The following is a 17,946-nucleotide window of genomic DNA, read 5'->3' as shown; positions in this document are numbered from 1 at the left end:
CAGTGTCACTAGGTGTATATTTGTACAGCAGAAGCAGCAGGACAGATGCAATGGTGCTTGGCACAACTATATGTCAAAGGATCATGCTTGGGTGCAAAAAAACACCTTAAAGGAGGAACTCCACAAAATCATAACTTGAGCTTTTTGAAAAGTAAACATAATTTCAAGCAACTTTACAATATATATCAATTAAAAAATATGTAGAATTTTCATGATTTTTAATGGTTTGGAACAGTTCCCTAAGCCTAGCCCCCTACTCTGCTGCTGCTTTGCCTGACTACTTTGTATCAACAGCCATCTGTCCTTAGCCTGCATCCTCCAAATCCCACAATTCCCTGCACATGTGATTTCAATAAGGAATGGAACATCACAGTGCAATGCATTGTGGGTTATGTAGTTCCTGCATGCTGTCTGTAAACTGCGGAGAAGTTGTTACAATTTGTAAAATCAGTGTTTAAGTCCCTCCTTCCCTGCCAGGATTTCAAATGATGCAGAAAGAGAAGAACTGTTAAACAGCTGGATTTCAGCATAGAAAATTGCAATTATTCATATTTTTTGAAGAAACAGGCAACTGTGATGGGTATACTATAGGTTTCTGTGTTATGTGGGCCTCTTTATCAAATTTTGGTTTGGAGGCCGAGTTCCCCTTTAATAAATAGCATCAATAACATTTGTGCCCATTTTTGCATGACAAATTATATTACCTGCCAAATGCTCTCAGCAGTGGGCTGCTCTTGGATGTATGTTCAGACTCCTGCCTATTGGTGAGTTTCTCTTTTTCTTCCAAAGAAATATCAAGCATTATGTAAAGTTTATCTCTATAAATGTTATAGATACGCAGGAAAAAGTTTATGTAGGACAGAGAAGGAGAGAACGATTTTTTTTTTATTTAAAAAAAAAAATAGTTCCAGGGGTAAAACAAGGTAAAAGTCCCATTCAATATTGTAAACCTTTGTGGCATATAAAAGAATTTAAAGTATAGTCCAAGTGTGTGATGAGTCTGACATGTGGATGACTGTATTAGACACAAAGAACATAAATAATATAATAAATCAGCTTTATTTTAATAATTATCCAGAAACAGTTAGCAAGCAATCTGGGTGCCAATCTGGGATCAAAATTGCAAATTAGTAACATTTACTGCTGGAACACTTTGTTCTTGCTCGAATCACTGGCAGTACTTGCTGGACCCTGCACTCACACTGTGGACTTTTGCCCAAACAGAGATACCAAAGTCTGTCACTGTGAATCTTTGATAGTGACAAAGCCAGTCTTGATAAGCCCTGTCACCAACTGAGAGTCAATAGCTGACATTCAGACCTCTTGACTCCTTAAGCTTTGGGACTCTACATGCTAGTTGTTAGCTTGGTACAGCAGTTACATTCTTTTATAGGATTGCTTTGAGATGTTTTTCCATTTGCTACTGCTAACCAGGGAGAAGTATATTCTCTGTTTGGATCATACAAAGAACAAATAGCCTTTATGCTAAATACTTTATATTATTACCAGCAAGAAATCAAAAGTGTACGACACAATTAACAAAAATTGAATGCTCAGCCAGCTTTCTTTCAAAATGTTACAAAGAGCTTTAAACAGACTGTTTTCTTATTTTTCTTTATTTTTATTCATCTTGCTATTATATAAGTTCTCTTGCATTCACTGGGTCAATGACCCTTGAAAGTTAGAGATATTGCTTCAGACATTCAACCCAGATACTGCTGTACTACAGCTCTCATCATGCTTTATAACATGTTTATGTATGCATGACTATGTAGTCTAGCACAATTTGGGTTTACGTTTGTTGAGCAAGCAATGTTTACATTCCCCCTATAGGGATATAAACTCAAAACGCATAGCTCTCTAATATAGGATGTATCTCCTGTGATACCCCCAACAGCTCTTAATATACCTTGTGATACAGTATATTTTAAGGTATTCTGTATATGATCTCGTCATGCCCGCATGAGTTTCTTTCAGGTATTCCCGGTTCATCCCACACGCCACACTGTTGAGTGAATATGGACCTGAGATTGTAAGCTCCATAGCAGATAGAAGTGGCCTGCTTCATGCTTGCTCTCAGCTATACAGGAAGTAGAGAGCCAGAACAGGAAATTAATAATTATTATTAATGATAATTCCAAGATTGTAGCAGAAATGCCCTTAACCAAAATGTCCATCCAAGCAGAGGTTACTTAACCATGCAGTCCAAATGTACTACAGGTATGGTATCTGTTACCTGAAACCCGTTATCCAGAAATCTTTAAGGAGACCATCTTTCATAGACTCAATTTTAATGAAATAATTCAAATTTTTAAAAATGATTTCCTTTTCTCTGTAATAATAAAACAATACATTGCACTTAATATATAATTATATTTATTGTAGACAAAACAATCCTATTCAGTTTTAGTAATCCTAATAGTTTTTTAGTAGACTTAAGATATGGAGGTCCAAATTATGGAACAGTCCCTTATCCAGAAAGCTCCAGGTCCCAAGCATTCTGGATAACAGGTCTCTATACATTTAAAAACATGATCCTCTCTGAAACTAGAATTCTTATACTTGGTACTTCTATGGTGATAAATGCAAAGGATGGAATTTTATCAGGAGGGTTGTACCAAAACCATATTTTCATGTATCTTACTCATGCAATGTCTCTTTCGTTTGTTTTACTTGGTTTATATGAAGGGGTTACAGACTTTGCCATGTTAGCCTTGCTTATGCCACAATCTTGCTTAATATCTACTTTATCCTGTTAATACTGTTATATTGCTATTGCAACATATTTTATTAACACAGGGAGTGAAACACAGGTTTCACCCATTACGTCAGATGTAATTTTCCATTTACTCATATATAATACATCACCTGGGTCGGACTGGGCCAGTGGGCCCCCAGCCCTTGTGGACCCTCTACCTCTCCAAAGTAAACATTTCAAACTTATAAACAGAAAAGGATTTTACAAGAAGGATCATTCTTGCAGGTTAGCAAAAGTAGCGGGGTAACAATTTTTATTTGCCAACATTCTGCTAAAATCAAAACTCAGAACCAGAATATAGTGCTATTTACTGTATGTGTTCATATAGCTGAGGGAAGTAATACTGCGCCATACTGCGGGGTTTCTTGCTGCAGTTGGGATGGGGAACAAGTAGAGTAGACCTGTTGCAAAACTTTAAAAGGAGAATCAGCCTCAGTGGGAGTTATAAATATACAAAGTTCTGACATATACTCTGTGCACCAACTTTTGTGCTGAACTGTCCTCTATGGATCTGTGTCAGCATCCTGGCACAAAGTGATGTCATCCCCTCTGCACCAACAGGAGAACAAATAATTATGGTGCTTATACATGAGTGTAAGCCACTTACTTTTTAATGGTCTACATTTTTATAGTCTACCACAATTCTTACATCATTATTTCTTGTTACGCAACCATGCTGGAAATAAAGAAATATATCAATAGATAGATATGTATGTATATATATACATTTGTTTTAAAGATCCTGAATTTAAAGACTTTGAAGACTCAGAAGATGGTGACTTGGTTTTAGAAAAAAAGGCAGCATTATCCAAAGAAGCGAAACACAAGAAACCAGAGGCGGATCTTACAGGCAATAAGCGTCAGACTCGAGACCTGACTGAGGAGGATTTCCCTGTTAATGACTACGTAAGTTGAATTCTGTATAATTTTACAGGTAAAACCGAGTAGTGTAGCATAATAAATAATATTTACACTTTTTCACTTATATGCTGTTTGTAAGAATAGATGAATGCAACACTAACAATTTATGAGCACAAAAAAAACCCTTTAATAACAATTTCATTAGAAATTAGTCTTATCAGGTTCATACATATTTAACAGGGATATCTTCAGTCATATAGAAAACAGAAATTTACTGTTGCACAGAGGATGCTGTCATTTTCTACATTTTTATTCGGGAATTTCACATAAATAACAATAATAAAAAAAAATACATTATATGAAATGCAAAAGATTGTTAGGACCATGCCAGATTTATTACTTTTATTATATCTCTTATGTTTTTTTACAATGCATGTAATACTCAAACCCCAGACATAGATAATAATAGCGTTTAGGTGACCCCTTTAAAAGAACAGTGCTCAAAATCCTTTTAATTCACTGCAACGCTAAATGGGCTGTAGGCATACCTCGAGTAGATGCATCTCCCCTAGTACATCTCCATCCGCTAGTGAAAATTTGCCAGAAATACAATCCAAGGGGACATTGCCAATTTACTAACAGGTGTAGAGGACACTCCCTTTCACCAGGCAAATTTTTGCTCAGGCCTATTGACCTAAGCGTAAGTGTGTTAGCGAAATTTCGCTAGGCAGAAATGAACATTAGCGAAAGTTCACTATGAAATGCTCACACTGATGAATTTGCAATGGCAAAGCCTTGCCAGCGTTCGCCTGCCGAGACGTAACTTTGCATTAACTTTGAATTAGTGTATGCACTGCGAATTGACATCTGACAAAGTGGCGCAAAGTGTGGTGGAGCCTTTACGAGGCTTTCGCCCTTTAGTGGAAATTTTCCCTTATGGGTCTTAAACCACATAACTTTAAATGAGGGGAAAGCCAGGCACTTTCATGCATGTATTTTGGTCTGTAACAACTCAATTTTGGGAGAAGGTAGTCAACTTTCTGATACAGACCTTGAATATGCCAAATGTCAAATTCCCAGAGGCATACCCTCAGGGTATGTTGAAGACATAGTTACTGGCAGATATCAACATATTCGTTTGAGACTACTCTATTTCTAGGACAGTAATAATACTATCTTGGAAGCTTATCAATCATATTACACTCCTCTGATCACTGAATGCAACAGCTAAGGACAAACATGTCATCTGAGAGGAGCCCAACGGGTCTGTAAACTCTATAGTGACAGGGACCTCCATCGCCTGTTTTCTTGACACTGCGGGGGTTATTTACTAAAATCGGAATATTTCTCATGATTTTATTAAAACCACTTTGACCAAAATTCCATCCACAATTTTGCCTTATTTATCAATAAATTAACTTGAAATAATCTGATGTGGGAAAAGACTCAATACTATCGTGAAAAAATCTGAATCGTTAGATTTTTGCAGATTTGATGGCTGAAAACAACTTTTTTGGATTATTGCCTGAAAACCACCAAGTAATCAGATTTTTATATGAAACTTCTACATGACCATGGCAGGTTTGAGATGGAGTATTGTTTTTTTATTGCAGGATTCCATAGTACTGGGGAATGAATCAAGAGCACAAATTATATGAGATGCATTCAAAAATGATTTTATTACTTTAACATGTAATTCCCAGCTACTATATATACATAGACACACACATAGTGACATTGTGTGCTCCTTTCTGGAACATTGGCTGCACAAACACTATATATAAAGGGGGTACATTTAATTTCACATCATGTAAATGTGTGAGAAGTGCATTAATATGGACAGTAGCAAAGCCTAGGACTTTAGCACAGGTGTGAAAAACATCCATTCTCTGTTAATCAGTGGAAATAATGAATTCAAAACTCCCAATAGTCTTATGGAAGAGATTTTACATAGGCTTTCAGAGCTGAAACATCACTGAAACTGCTAACGGGGCTGATTTGAAACCTGCATAATTAGGAGAACAGTAGCTGCTTTAAATGTATTAGAAAGGAAAATGTGAATAATGAATTGATGTAGCCAGGCTGTGCATTTTAAAAGATAGATTAGAAAAAGATAAAGCTTTAATGTGACTATAAGTTACTGTCAAAGCATGGGCTTTGATAAGCCTTTATCTCTTTATATGATGAAACAGAATGTGCAAAAAATATATAAATCAAAAATCAAGTGTGCATCTTCCAAGTGATTCCTCAGTACAGCACATCAAGCAGCAATGGTGTACAACAGATGGGTCATCAATATTCATCACATACTGTATATGATATGTTGAAAAGCAGCAACAGTGTATATCATCTGCATCACAGAGCCAGCATACAGATTTCGTTCTGCAGATGTTTCTTTTAATAAAGACATATGCAGAAATCAGCCGGGTACTGTTTATAGTCTCGCATAATCTCAATGTAAGCACCAGGGCAGGATGGCCCTTGGCTGAATGGTGCACTATTTGTAGCAAAGCAATGGACACCACTTAGGCTAGCCATCTTTTTGTGGAAATTGTACAGACTTTTTTGTTCTTTCTTCCCTATTAATAACCTGGCACCAAGTATCATTTTTACTGACCACGTTGGTTACACACCAGGCAACTCTCACCCTCAAAAACAACCCACACACACCCAGAGAAGGGACTTTTAAAGGTGACATATCGCAAAAATGAAATTTAATATAAGCTTCAGCATATGGAAATAAGACGTTTTCTAAATATAGTCAATTAAATATTCTTTACCATTTCTGAAATAATCAAGTTTATCCTCACTATCCCTCTCTCAGCAAGTGTTTCTCTTCATTCTCTAGTCAGATATTCATTGACAGTTAAAATCCAGACATTTGGGGGCAAATTTATTAAAGTGCGAAGTGGCTAACGCTAGCGCATATTCGCCAGCGTAACGTCATTTCGTTACTTAGCTGATTTACTAACGGGCGCTGGCGTAAATTCGCTAGCAAAGTGGACCTACTCTAGTGCGCTATGGCGAAAGGACGGAACTACACTAATTCACTAACTTGCGGATTTTCATGAACGTTAACTCAAAAACGTTAACTTCAAAAAAAGTCCCAAAAAACGCTGGTGTCTTTTCCTTTCTTAAGGGTGATAGGCTGAAAAAGATCGTACATTTTTTCTGGGGTACCCTCCTTCCCCCCTACATTTCCTAACATATGGCACCTCAACTATACAGTGGGCACATGTGTAGGGCAATATAACACCTCTATTTTATTTTGTGAAGCTTTCCCAGGCTTGTGTAGTGTAATGTATTTGCTGCTACATATACGTCCATTGTACTTTAACTTGGCGCCGTATGCAAATTAGGCATCACTAGCGTAACTTCGCTTTCCTTGATTAATTAACGGTAGCGCAATTTCGCTACAGTTCGCCTCCCTGAGCGCAACTTCGGGTTTTAGTGAATTAGCGGCGCCCTGGCGAAGTGCGGCGAAGCCTGCGCTAGCGCAACTCCGCAGGTTAGTGAATTTGCCCCATGTCTCTCTACAAGCAGAATTTGTGCAAAAGGCAGTTATTTTGATAGATTTTGTTTGTACTGGAATCAGTTATTTGAGTGAGCCCTAATTCATCTGCTAGGAAAAAAAGCCCTATAAGATATATTGGGTCTAACTGTCAATTAATATCTGACACCCAACTGCTGTATGAAGACAGAATGAAGAGAAACAGATGCTGAGAGAGGGATACTGAAGATAAAATTGATTATTTCCGAAATGATGCAGAATATTTGATTACATTTAGAAAGTTTCTTATTTCTGTATGATGAAGCTTTCATTTTTGCAATAATTCCGCTTTAAGGGTTATATAGATAGAGACATTTTGTTGGAATTGTTGTGCTTTCCAAGTTTGTTCTCAAAATTCCATTGTGGAACTATCTACTGTAGCTTGCTGCTGAACTACAAGTTCAGCACCCTTAGAGATTACGGGGCCCTACACATTGTAGTTAAATAACAACTGGAAAGCTGCATGCTGGACCAAGTCAGCCCTGAGATGTATATGCATAAAAACATGTCTTGAGGTATTACTATACAGCTACCTATATGGGAGCATGCCCTTACCAAAAATAATTACACATGAAGAACAAATTTCAAAAAAGACAAAATAAGACAATTATAGAGATGATTTACAAAGATCCAGGGAAGAAGAGCATGTCTCTACTCCTTAACTCACATGCCTCTGCAGACCCTCTCCTCATGAATACAGCTCTGGGGAAAAGAGGCAGGGCTATATTCATGAGGAAAGCCACAGTCTGGGCTACAGAATGGAGTGCAAAAACTTGCAATAATTCAAGGAGAGAAGAAGTTTGTGGCTTGAGTTTTGCACACTACTTTCCCATACTTTCTCTACATGTCTACATGGATGCAAGGACCAATATATCACAAGTCCAATGTTAGGTTCAAGGACATGTTGAGTTTGAGATATCAAGCCAAATATATTTTACTTTCTTTGAAAATAATTTATTTGATTTTCATGTTAAACAAGTAATAACAGTATGACAGCAAATATTATGCAGATGAAGAAAGACATGTTGAAATCAATACAATGGCATAGTGTAATTAAAAACTTAATACCAATTAAAGAGACTGACAACAACTAACTGAAATTAACTAAAATTAACTAAGCCAGTGGATGAACACATATAGAAAGAAAGAAGAAAGAAAGAAAGAAAGAAAGAAAGAACTTGGAGAAACTGTCCTATTTGTTCACCTGTTTAGAGTTACAAGCTTCAAGATAAGGAGACCAAATCAGTTTAAAAGAGTCTATGGAATTATTTCCTTTGGTTTTGGATAATAAGGCTTCTTGCCAACTAAGCTAGTTCATAAAAGAAATAGCATCCGTTAACGAGGGGGGTTCTTTTTGTAACCAAGAATTAAATAAAGCTTTCTTGGAAGCAGCTAGGAAAAAAACGGTCAATAATTTATTATCATGGGAAATTAAATTTGTGTTAGGAACTGTAGAAAACACTATATTATCTAGATGCAAAAAAGCAAAGCACAGAGACAGTTTAATCTTTAACTTCAATTGATAATTCAAAAAACAGTGATTTCCCTCCAATATAAATCAATCTTTGGACAGGACCATAGATAATGGAAAAGTGACACATTAGTCTCGTCGCATTTAGGACAGTATGAAATAGGGCTATTAGAGGAATTTTTCGAAAACAATTTTCCATAGCATAGGTGGGTAATCTTAAAATATTGTATCCTCCAACTTTCTGCTAAAATTAATATATTATAATCCCTAATAGATTTTACCAAATCTGAGGGAGTTATTTGACAATGTAAAAATTCAGACCATTTAGTGGAAGGTTTTGATAACGGGTGTGAATCTGTACTATAGACATTCCAAAATGTTTTAGAAAGAGAGCTAATGGAGATAAAATCAGAGAATTCCAAAAACTCTGCCAAATCGTCTGCAAGCTTGTGTTCAGCTAAAACCCAAATATATTTTACAATACTTCCATATAACAGCATGTTGTTTATTTTAATATCTGACCATTCTCTTATATATCTGTTCATAATTGCAGACATGCTCATAAAAGGGAATAAAACCCGCAATAGTCAAATCAAATTTGGTCAATTTTCTGCTGAATACGGTCATTAGTTCTAATAAGAATTTATATAAGCTTCCTTTAGAACGAATTCATGCACCACTCAATCAGAATAAATACTGTTGAGAGGAAACGTAACAGACTCACGCCTTACTCAGAAGCATTTGTGTTCTAGATTTCCAATGCTTTTATCTTTGGGAAAGCTTTCGATTAGATAATGGAACATTGTTGGTGGAATTTTCTTTCGTTTAGCCACAAAAGAATTAGTGAAGTTGGGTAAGTTGATGATAGTGATCAGGCTGACCCACAATTGGCATCACAGTCCATCTCAGAGGTCAGTGTTTAGTTGGGTTGAAGACAGGGCTCTGAGGAAGGCAGTTAAGTTCCATGTTGCATCTCAGCATGCCCATTTGGTATGTCATGGTATACTGTAGCCATTCAATGGAACCATGGAAAACTGTCCCAGAACAGTATTCCTTCCCAACCAAACGTTACCATTGACATAAAGCATTCAGCCTCATATAATTCCATGGGCATCTGCCAAACCCAGACTGTTTGGTCAGACTGGCAGGTGAAATGTCATTTATGACTTCAGGGGATTAGCAGAGACCTTTATACCACTTCCACTGATGATATGCATTGCACATGGTGATGCTAGGCTTGTTTGCTATTGATTGCCTACAAAAATACTTTCCCTATGAATAGTGTTTGTTTTGATATTGCTTTCTCAGACAATTAGGAATTGTCAGAGATAGTTCTGAGCATGTGTGATTTTATAATGAGTATCCAAATGTGTCTGAATACTTTTGGCCATCCATTCTGTCATGATTTACATGTACATGCATCAATAGGTACATAGGTGCATACAGGCTGCATAAATGTAATTACAGATTTAAGAAAAATGCTCCAGTGATCCTGCTATGTAACTATCTAATATATCTATCCAAATATGTACTGTATGAATTCAGTGGCATTTTAGCTTGACAGGATAATGCTGTAATGAAATATCAGAAAGGTAGTGGTGCCGCAGTAGAGAAAATAGATGTCTTTAATGCTTCCTATTCCAATTGTCTGGAAAAAAAACAAGAAGCTGGCTGTACACAAATGCAGATTCTCACTGAAAAATGTATTGAATGTGGATATTTTATGTGGCCCACTGTAGTTCAGCAACATTTGGCTAAATATATGATTTAACTACACTATTTGTATCATGTTTATTGACCTATTTAATAAAAATAGTCAACATCAATGCAATTTCATAATAGACCAATTGAACTTGAGTAATGCCTTTTTTATCCTTACAGAAAATAGAATATGTCTATCAGTAAGAAAAAGGTTTGTTTGCTTCTCTGAACACCTGAAAAAAAGTGTAGAAAAGCAGAGCAGGCACCAGTTGGTCTGGTCTGAGACATTTATGACTAGTCTTTAATAGGCTATAGACATAACTAGGTTCAGTCAATTTTTATTGCCCAGAATACCTAGACATTAATGGAAAAAGGAAAGAGCTGAGTGCTTGAGTCCTGTTTCTTCACAGCTTACTCTGGTATTTTAAGTTTCTAAATGATTTAAAATGCAGATTACTCAGATGTACTGTTCTCAACCTCTGAGCGCCAGCATAAGCAAAATATCAAGAGGCTAAGCTGGAAAAAAAAGGATAAGCAGTATTTCCAATCACAAGTGCTTATATGAATGCAGAGATTTCATCCAGTTTTAGTACACAGTCCTGAAAAACCAGAGACAACCCTTATCCTAAGAAAAAAGTTCCAAAGTGCACAGTTTAATCCTTGGCATATCTTAACTAAACATTTATCAATTATCCAACTTGTGCTGAGCTCGGCAACTTCTAAATGAGAAGGTAAATAAATTATAAATTATATTGAAATCTGGTCAGGGTTTGTTGGGAAGCTGATGAATGGGATGGGAATATTTGCCAAGGATTAAATAACACATCTTTACTACTTTTACTTTTAGTTTTACCTTTTGTTTTTACCAACTTGTAAATAAAGATACATGCTAAACTTTTTCTTTTAATACGTCTATTTCTCAGTACAAATTATAAGTGTACGTCGAGGCTGTGACTGAAACGTAAGGTTACTTGAGCATAACAAAAATAGGATAATAATGCTGGAACAGCAATGTTATATTTTCTAAACACCAGCAAAGAAACAATAGCCCCTACAAGCATCTTTAAGAAAAATAGGACTTGGAATATTAGTTTCCCTGCCACTAAGAGGCACAGGGAACATGCTCACCATAGATCTCCGCATGCATCATTAAGCATTGGAAGAGTGATGTCCACCACTTACAATATCATTTCTTATTTATGTTAGGATGACAACGTTCTGTTTGTAGATGTTCCTCCTAGAGTTTTAGTACATATCCTGATGTGTTCTCATATGAGCAATTCATATCAAGTCTGTCCCGGCTGCTGCAACTTCTGCCTCCTGTGTTCCTCACTCTTTGTTTCTAATGAGCCATTAATGGGCTGCCAATTACAAACGCAAATATGAAATTTCACTGAGGTGGTTACAGCTGTACCTGAAGGCAAAAACTCCTTGCATTGCATGTTTCAAAACAGAAAATTATAAATCATTTTTATTTAAATAATTTTCTCTCTTCCATTCCAATCAGTAAACCACCTAGAGCTTTGCTGATAAAAAAAAAAAAGTAGCAATTCAAAGAAAATGTGCATGGTTGAAAATAATTAGTCCCAAATAATTAATTTAAGTGCTTGGACACGTTACATATATTATGCTGTCTATAAGTCATTACAAAGGCTTCAGACCACAACAGATGGTATTTACAATTCCATGAGATGCCTAATAGCCTTAAGTTAGAATGGGACTAGAATTCTTGCCGAATAAACAAACTAAAGTAAATGACCCGAAGTACTGTATCTTCTTGTTAATACTTGCTCATTATAGTTAATATGATGCCTGTACTTGCTGAATTACTGATATGGGGGTCTGAGGAATTGCGGTATTGCAGCAAGACTGGGGAGGGTTATAATTAAGGGACCTGTGAGGGTATCTGGTGGTCTAGCAGTGCGGGACGCCCACCGTGCTTCCGGTGGGGACGCCCGACACTTCCAGCTCCTTCTCGCACTCCTGCGTGCGCTTGCACCACTTCACCACCAGGTACCTTTACATTACTGTTATGAACAGAGCCCCAAACCCTAGCACCAAGATTCCTGATCGCGGATCACTCTTCCGCCTATAACAACCACCTTTCGCTTCAGGTGGGGAGCCCTCCGCTACTTAGGTGCCACCAGGTCTTAACCAATGAAAGGGTTCTGGGCAGGCAAGGGAACCAAATGTTGTAACTGGAACGGAGAACAAAGAGCGTGGTCAAGAGACAGGCCAGGTTGATACCAATCAGGAGAAGCAGTACAGAGTCACGTGCAAAGGTCAAGACAGGCAGCGGACTAGACAAGGTCGGGGACAGGCAGGGTCAGGAACAGATCAGAATACTTAGAAATGAACTATTGAAAATAGACCTTACATTGGCCAAGGAAAATTGGATGAAGCCCCTTTAAATATTTGAAATTCTCACCAAGCGCGATGACGTCAGACACAACGTTAGCGCCAGAACCCGGAAGTGGCGCAAGCACGTGTCATTTGACGTGCAACTAAATTGGTTAGAGGGATGGAAGACTTCAATTATGAGGGTTGGGGTTGTTTTCTCTGGAAAAAAGGCTCTTGCGAGGGGACATGATTATACTTTACAAGTACATTAGAGGACATTATAGACAAATAGCAGGGGACCTTTTTACCCATAAAGTGGATCACCGTACCAGAGGCCACCCCTTTAGACTAGAAGAAAAGAACTTTCATTTGAAGCAATGTAGGGGGTTCTTCACAGTCAGGATAGTGAGGTTGTGGAATGCACTGCCGGTTGATGTTGTGATGGCTGATTCAGTTAATGCCTTTAAGAATGTCTTGGATGATTTTTTGGACAGACATAATATCAAAGGCTATTGTGATACTAAGCTCTATAGTTAGTATAGATATGGGTATTTATAATTTAATTAAAAGTAGGGAGGGTTGTGTGTATGGATGCTGGGTTTTCCTTTGGAGGGGTTGAACTTGATGGACTTTGTCTTTTTTCAACCCAATTTAACTATGTAACTATGTAAGATAGCGGCAGGTGTCCCCGTCAGAAGCTAGACCACCAGGTGGAGGGATGCAAGTAGTACATGTATGATGTTTATAATAAAGATGTGTAATGTTGTTTAGCTAGAAAATTGTATTGGGTTCCTAAATCTAGGGATTGATTGTTTGCTTTAGCTATTAGTGTATCTGTTATTATATCTTTAATAATATATATATTTAAAAGCTCATGATTTCCATTATTATTTGTCATCCTATATTATAAAGGATTGCTATCATTAATGTGTGTAAGAAAGTGTAAATAAGAGTCTGTGCCATAACTATATTGGAGCAGAAATATAGAAAAAAACACACATTTTCAAGATTTATGGAAAAATGTGATTGTTAGTAAACAGGCCCCATACAGTAACCAAAGAAAGGACCTACCTTTGAGTGCTTCAAGAACATTACTTCCAACTATATTTGTAGCAAACACCTAACCTTTGAATTTGGCACGTTCCAGGAATACTGTATTTATAAATAGAAGAGAAGGGAAAATGACACGTACTAGTTAGGAGGTTGCACCAGTAATAGAGATGCTAATTGGTTTTATCTAGAAAGTCATCGCAAGGCTCTGCAAAGATTATTATATGATCATTCCTGTAAGTAGGACTATCACAGAATAAAACGCCCTTTCTGGCAAATACATATGCTTAAGAACAGCCCAGGGGTCTGAAAATATAAGCAGACATAGATAGTGGTAAAAACGATTAAATATAGTGGAAGATTTGTAGCAGGTGGATAAATGTGCAATGATCATAGAGCAAGTCTAAAGTAGCCATCTGAAAAGAATATGTACATAAAGGCATGTGTCTACTCAATCTTGAGAATTTATTCTGTATTAGGATAAAGGGATTAGTAGCCATGCATTCCTTCAGAAAACCTAGGAAGCTTCCATCTCATTAGAATTTTAGCTCTATGAATAAAAACAACAAGGAACATGTTTACCCTGGTGTCCAGAGTGAATTATTTTTGCATTTCAAGGGGCTGATATAGAAACTTTTAGTGGTCCCCATCAGAGATTAACATTAAAGGTAGCCATTGCCCTGCAAATAACACCTGTGTATGTGGTAGAAGGCTGACAGAGTTTCCAGTAGCAGTTCACTAGAACGCAGAGACAGTTCTTTGTACAAGCAAGAATCTACTCTCTCATACTCTACTTTCTGTAAAAAAAGATAAAGATAAGCTATCAGAATGTCTAACATACATTTTTCTTTTTATATCCACTGGTTGCATTGACTGAGAGTCAATGCAACCATTGACAAGTAATTGCATGCTTTCTGTAAAGTACTTTTCTTAGCTTTTAACCTATAACAATATCAACTCTTCCTTCTTTTAAATTTCTAAATCCCTGAAAAAATTCCATTCATTTTAAAAAAAAAGACCAGTTTCATATTAACCTTCCTTTCCCAGTTGATAATGGTTTTATGACTTCAAATCACCTTAGTTTCCCTGAGCTTGATGTAGATTTAATAGACAAAACAGCTGTTCCCCTTGTAATTATATCACCATGCATAATATTTTTATCTGCGCTATACTTTAGAATGCTTATATTGGTCAGGCACAGCTGAATTCACAGTGACAAGTGTTTCCAATATATTTTGCAGAAGTGAAGACATCTAAAATGAGACTTAAATGGTCCACAGGCAAGACTATACTAACTTGGTACAAATTTGCAAGATGATGACAGAGGAGTAGAAAATGCAGCTTAGTAGCTCTAGGGTCTTGGGTTCTATCCTCACCAGGTTATAAACTGTGTTAGAGGGAATATAAACCCAATGTAAAACTATCCCATCACAAACTCTAAAGTAGGTAGCCCAAATGTATTTATTGATAAAACTGCATATCTTGACATCACTGTAGCCTTATATTGATCAATTTAGCCTTGGATAAATTACTATCATCTTCGATATATACACACTATATAAAAAACTGTAAATACTGTACAGGCAGTTTTTCAGGGGTATGACTAATTGTCATATGGCCACTTTGGTTGGATACTGTGCTGTATGACAATACATAGATGACCACGCTGTTCTGGATTATTACAAAAGTACAGCATCACTGCAGAGTACAGCATCACCATACATGTATTAATGGAGATAACAATCCTATTAGATTTTCTTTATTTTGAGAGGCCATGTACTGTAATTAGATAGATGGACTAGAATGCAATCATTCAAAACATCAACCTGAGTTTCTCACAAACGTACTTACAGTCATCCTTTGCCTTTAGAAATGATGAACTTGATTAACTGTTCACTAAAAATTAAGAACAAAACCACAGTCCTTTTCCATTCATTTGCCTTGTTGTTTGTATCCTAGAGAGAAGTTGGACTGGAATTTCACTCTATGTGGGATCATAGAGGATTCTGCTGCAATCACTGCCGTCGTGGTCAAAGATATTGCCAACGTGTGTGTGAGCCGCTACTTGGCTTTTACCCTTATCCTTACTGCTATGGATCAGGGCGTGTGATCTGTAGAATTATCATGCCATGCAACTGGTGGGTTGCCAGAATGTTGGGTCGAGTATAGAGAATTTAAAGCAGCTGATTTTTTAATGAAAACTAACATTTTGTACAATATTGGAATCAATTTGTAAAATGGGATCATTTTTCATAATATCTTTACACTTTAACCCATTTTCTTATATTATATAGAAAATATATTACCATTCATTCCTATGTAAAATCAGCAAAAAATCCTCTATTTTTCATTACTGATTAATATAATTTACTACATACAGTGAATCTTCACTGTGTCATGGTGCTTTTTTTAAGAATTTTTCAAATGGCAGGAAACTTTGACATACTGAAGTCAGAATATCAAGTAAACTACTGTTGGGTCTGGACCTCAGTGTGAGTGTCTTTTCCAAAGAGACAGCCATTTCCCGTACAAAGAAGGAAATGTATTCAAGCACAGAATACAAAAGCATTCAATAGCTTGGGAGAATTCTCTACAAACTGACTGTTACATATATTTTTATAATATTACATCAGCCTAGAAAATATTAGTCATACATGATTGGTTACATTCAGCATAAAGGCGTGATTATTTTTTTTTCAAAATGATTTTAGTTCTTATTCTAAGTAACCTCGAAGCCCAAGACTGTACCATAACATAACATATTATTTATAGAACCAGCTTCCACCTTATCTAATAGCTAGCCTTGAGACTTGTTATGTTCCTGTGCAATCATTATTCTTTCTACATACATAATCAAAATATCCAAGCTAAAAGTAAAATGAAGGAAAGAATATTTTAAGCTTGACCTGACTTCTTAGGCCTACTACTACTTCCTAACATGCAATTTCATAATAACCAGCTAGCTAAGCCTTGGCTATTAGGTCCTGCTTGTATACTGTTACATTTTCTGAAAGCTGCATCTTATAAATGATTACAGTTACATGATATATGTTTGTGCTTGCTTAATTAGAGATAGAAAATAGCATAGGGATGAACCAGTATTCAAAGGTTATATAGGTCTGAAAGAATCATAGTAGGCCATGGGCTAATCAAGATCCGACACTACAAATTGATTGCTCCTTATCAGTAATTTACAGCCATGCCTTTCAACTTAGAATCCAGTTAAAAAGGAGCTTTACCACACTGCGTTAGCTTATACATAGGGCATAACTAAATGTTACTGGGTCCCGCAGCAAATTATTTTTCAGGCCCCCAAAATATCTAGAGGTTGACCTGTTTTACCAATATTTATTGAAATTGTCTATGATTGGGGCCTCATGGGGCCCCTATACCTGCTGGGCCCCCTGCAGCTGCATGGTCTGTTTCCTCTGTGGTTACCTCCCTGCATAGTATATGAACAGAATATCCCACTGTTCTTTCCCAGATTATCGGACCCATCCACAGTTTTCAAAGGGGGAAATAAACCCCATATATAGGTAGGATTTACACTTTACTCCTTTTAACTGATTATGTCATACAATATTATTGCATTTCAGTATACACAACATTCCATATTAGCATGTATGAATTTATGTTAATCATATCAGTTGCTTTCAATTTGACAATTACATGTTCCTCAGGAGAACCATGCCACCTTTTTACATCCAACAGATGATGCTAATGTTTTGCAGTCTATAAAAATGAGACTACCATAGTCAAATCATTTAATATGTTGTAGCAATACCTTGGCAATGTATCTTATATTAAATTTAAAATAAATGGCTTATCGTAACCTGAGCAAGTATTTTCCGTTTTGAATAATACTAAGCTTCATAAAGTCTATTCCTTGTATTTTTCCTTGTACCTTGAGAAGAAAAGTAGATAGATAGGTATGGTAACCCCCATACCACATTTTGTACAAAATGCTTTTGTGCTTGTTTTACTATACCCACAGCAATACTCAATTATGCAAATTTATACTTATATATTTATATATCCACAACAATTCACATAATATATATTTTTGTGCTATATTATGTATTATACCCCAACCTTATACCTTTCATCAAGGAAATGTGCATCTTGTGCATTGTACTTATTTATAAAATAAAGTGGATCTTCTGCATTGTACTTATTTATACATTTTTTCTTTTTTTTACCTTGTGCCTTAAACTA

At 36.4% G+C, this 17,946-nt stretch overlaps 1 protein-coding gene across 1 annotated transcript in view; it reads left to right on the top strand.

Moving 5' to 3' along the window:
• tnmd.S (tenomodulin S homeolog) overlaps window positions 1–17,069 on the top strand; it is a 55,194-nt gene extending 38,125 nt beyond the window's left edge. The window contains exons 6-7 of the mRNA XM_018232993.2: window positions 3,498–3,664; window positions 15,691–17,069. Coding sequence (XP_018088482.1) covers window positions 3,498–3,664; window positions 15,691–15,900 — 377 coding nt within the window. The 3' untranslated portion in view covers window positions 15,901–17,069. The remainder of the gene's footprint in view (window positions 1–3,497; window positions 3,665–15,690) is intronic.
• Window positions 17,070–17,946: the final 877 nt, after the last annotated feature.

Source organism: Xenopus laevis, chromosome 8S, assembly GCF_017654675.1.
Source record: "Xenopus laevis strain J_2021 chromosome 8S, Xenopus_laevis_v10.1, whole genome shotgun sequence".
Classification (NCBI taxonomy): domain Eukaryota; kingdom Metazoa; phylum Chordata; class Amphibia; order Anura; family Pipidae; genus Xenopus; species Xenopus laevis.
This window is presented reverse-complemented; position numbering and strand designations above follow the sequence as displayed.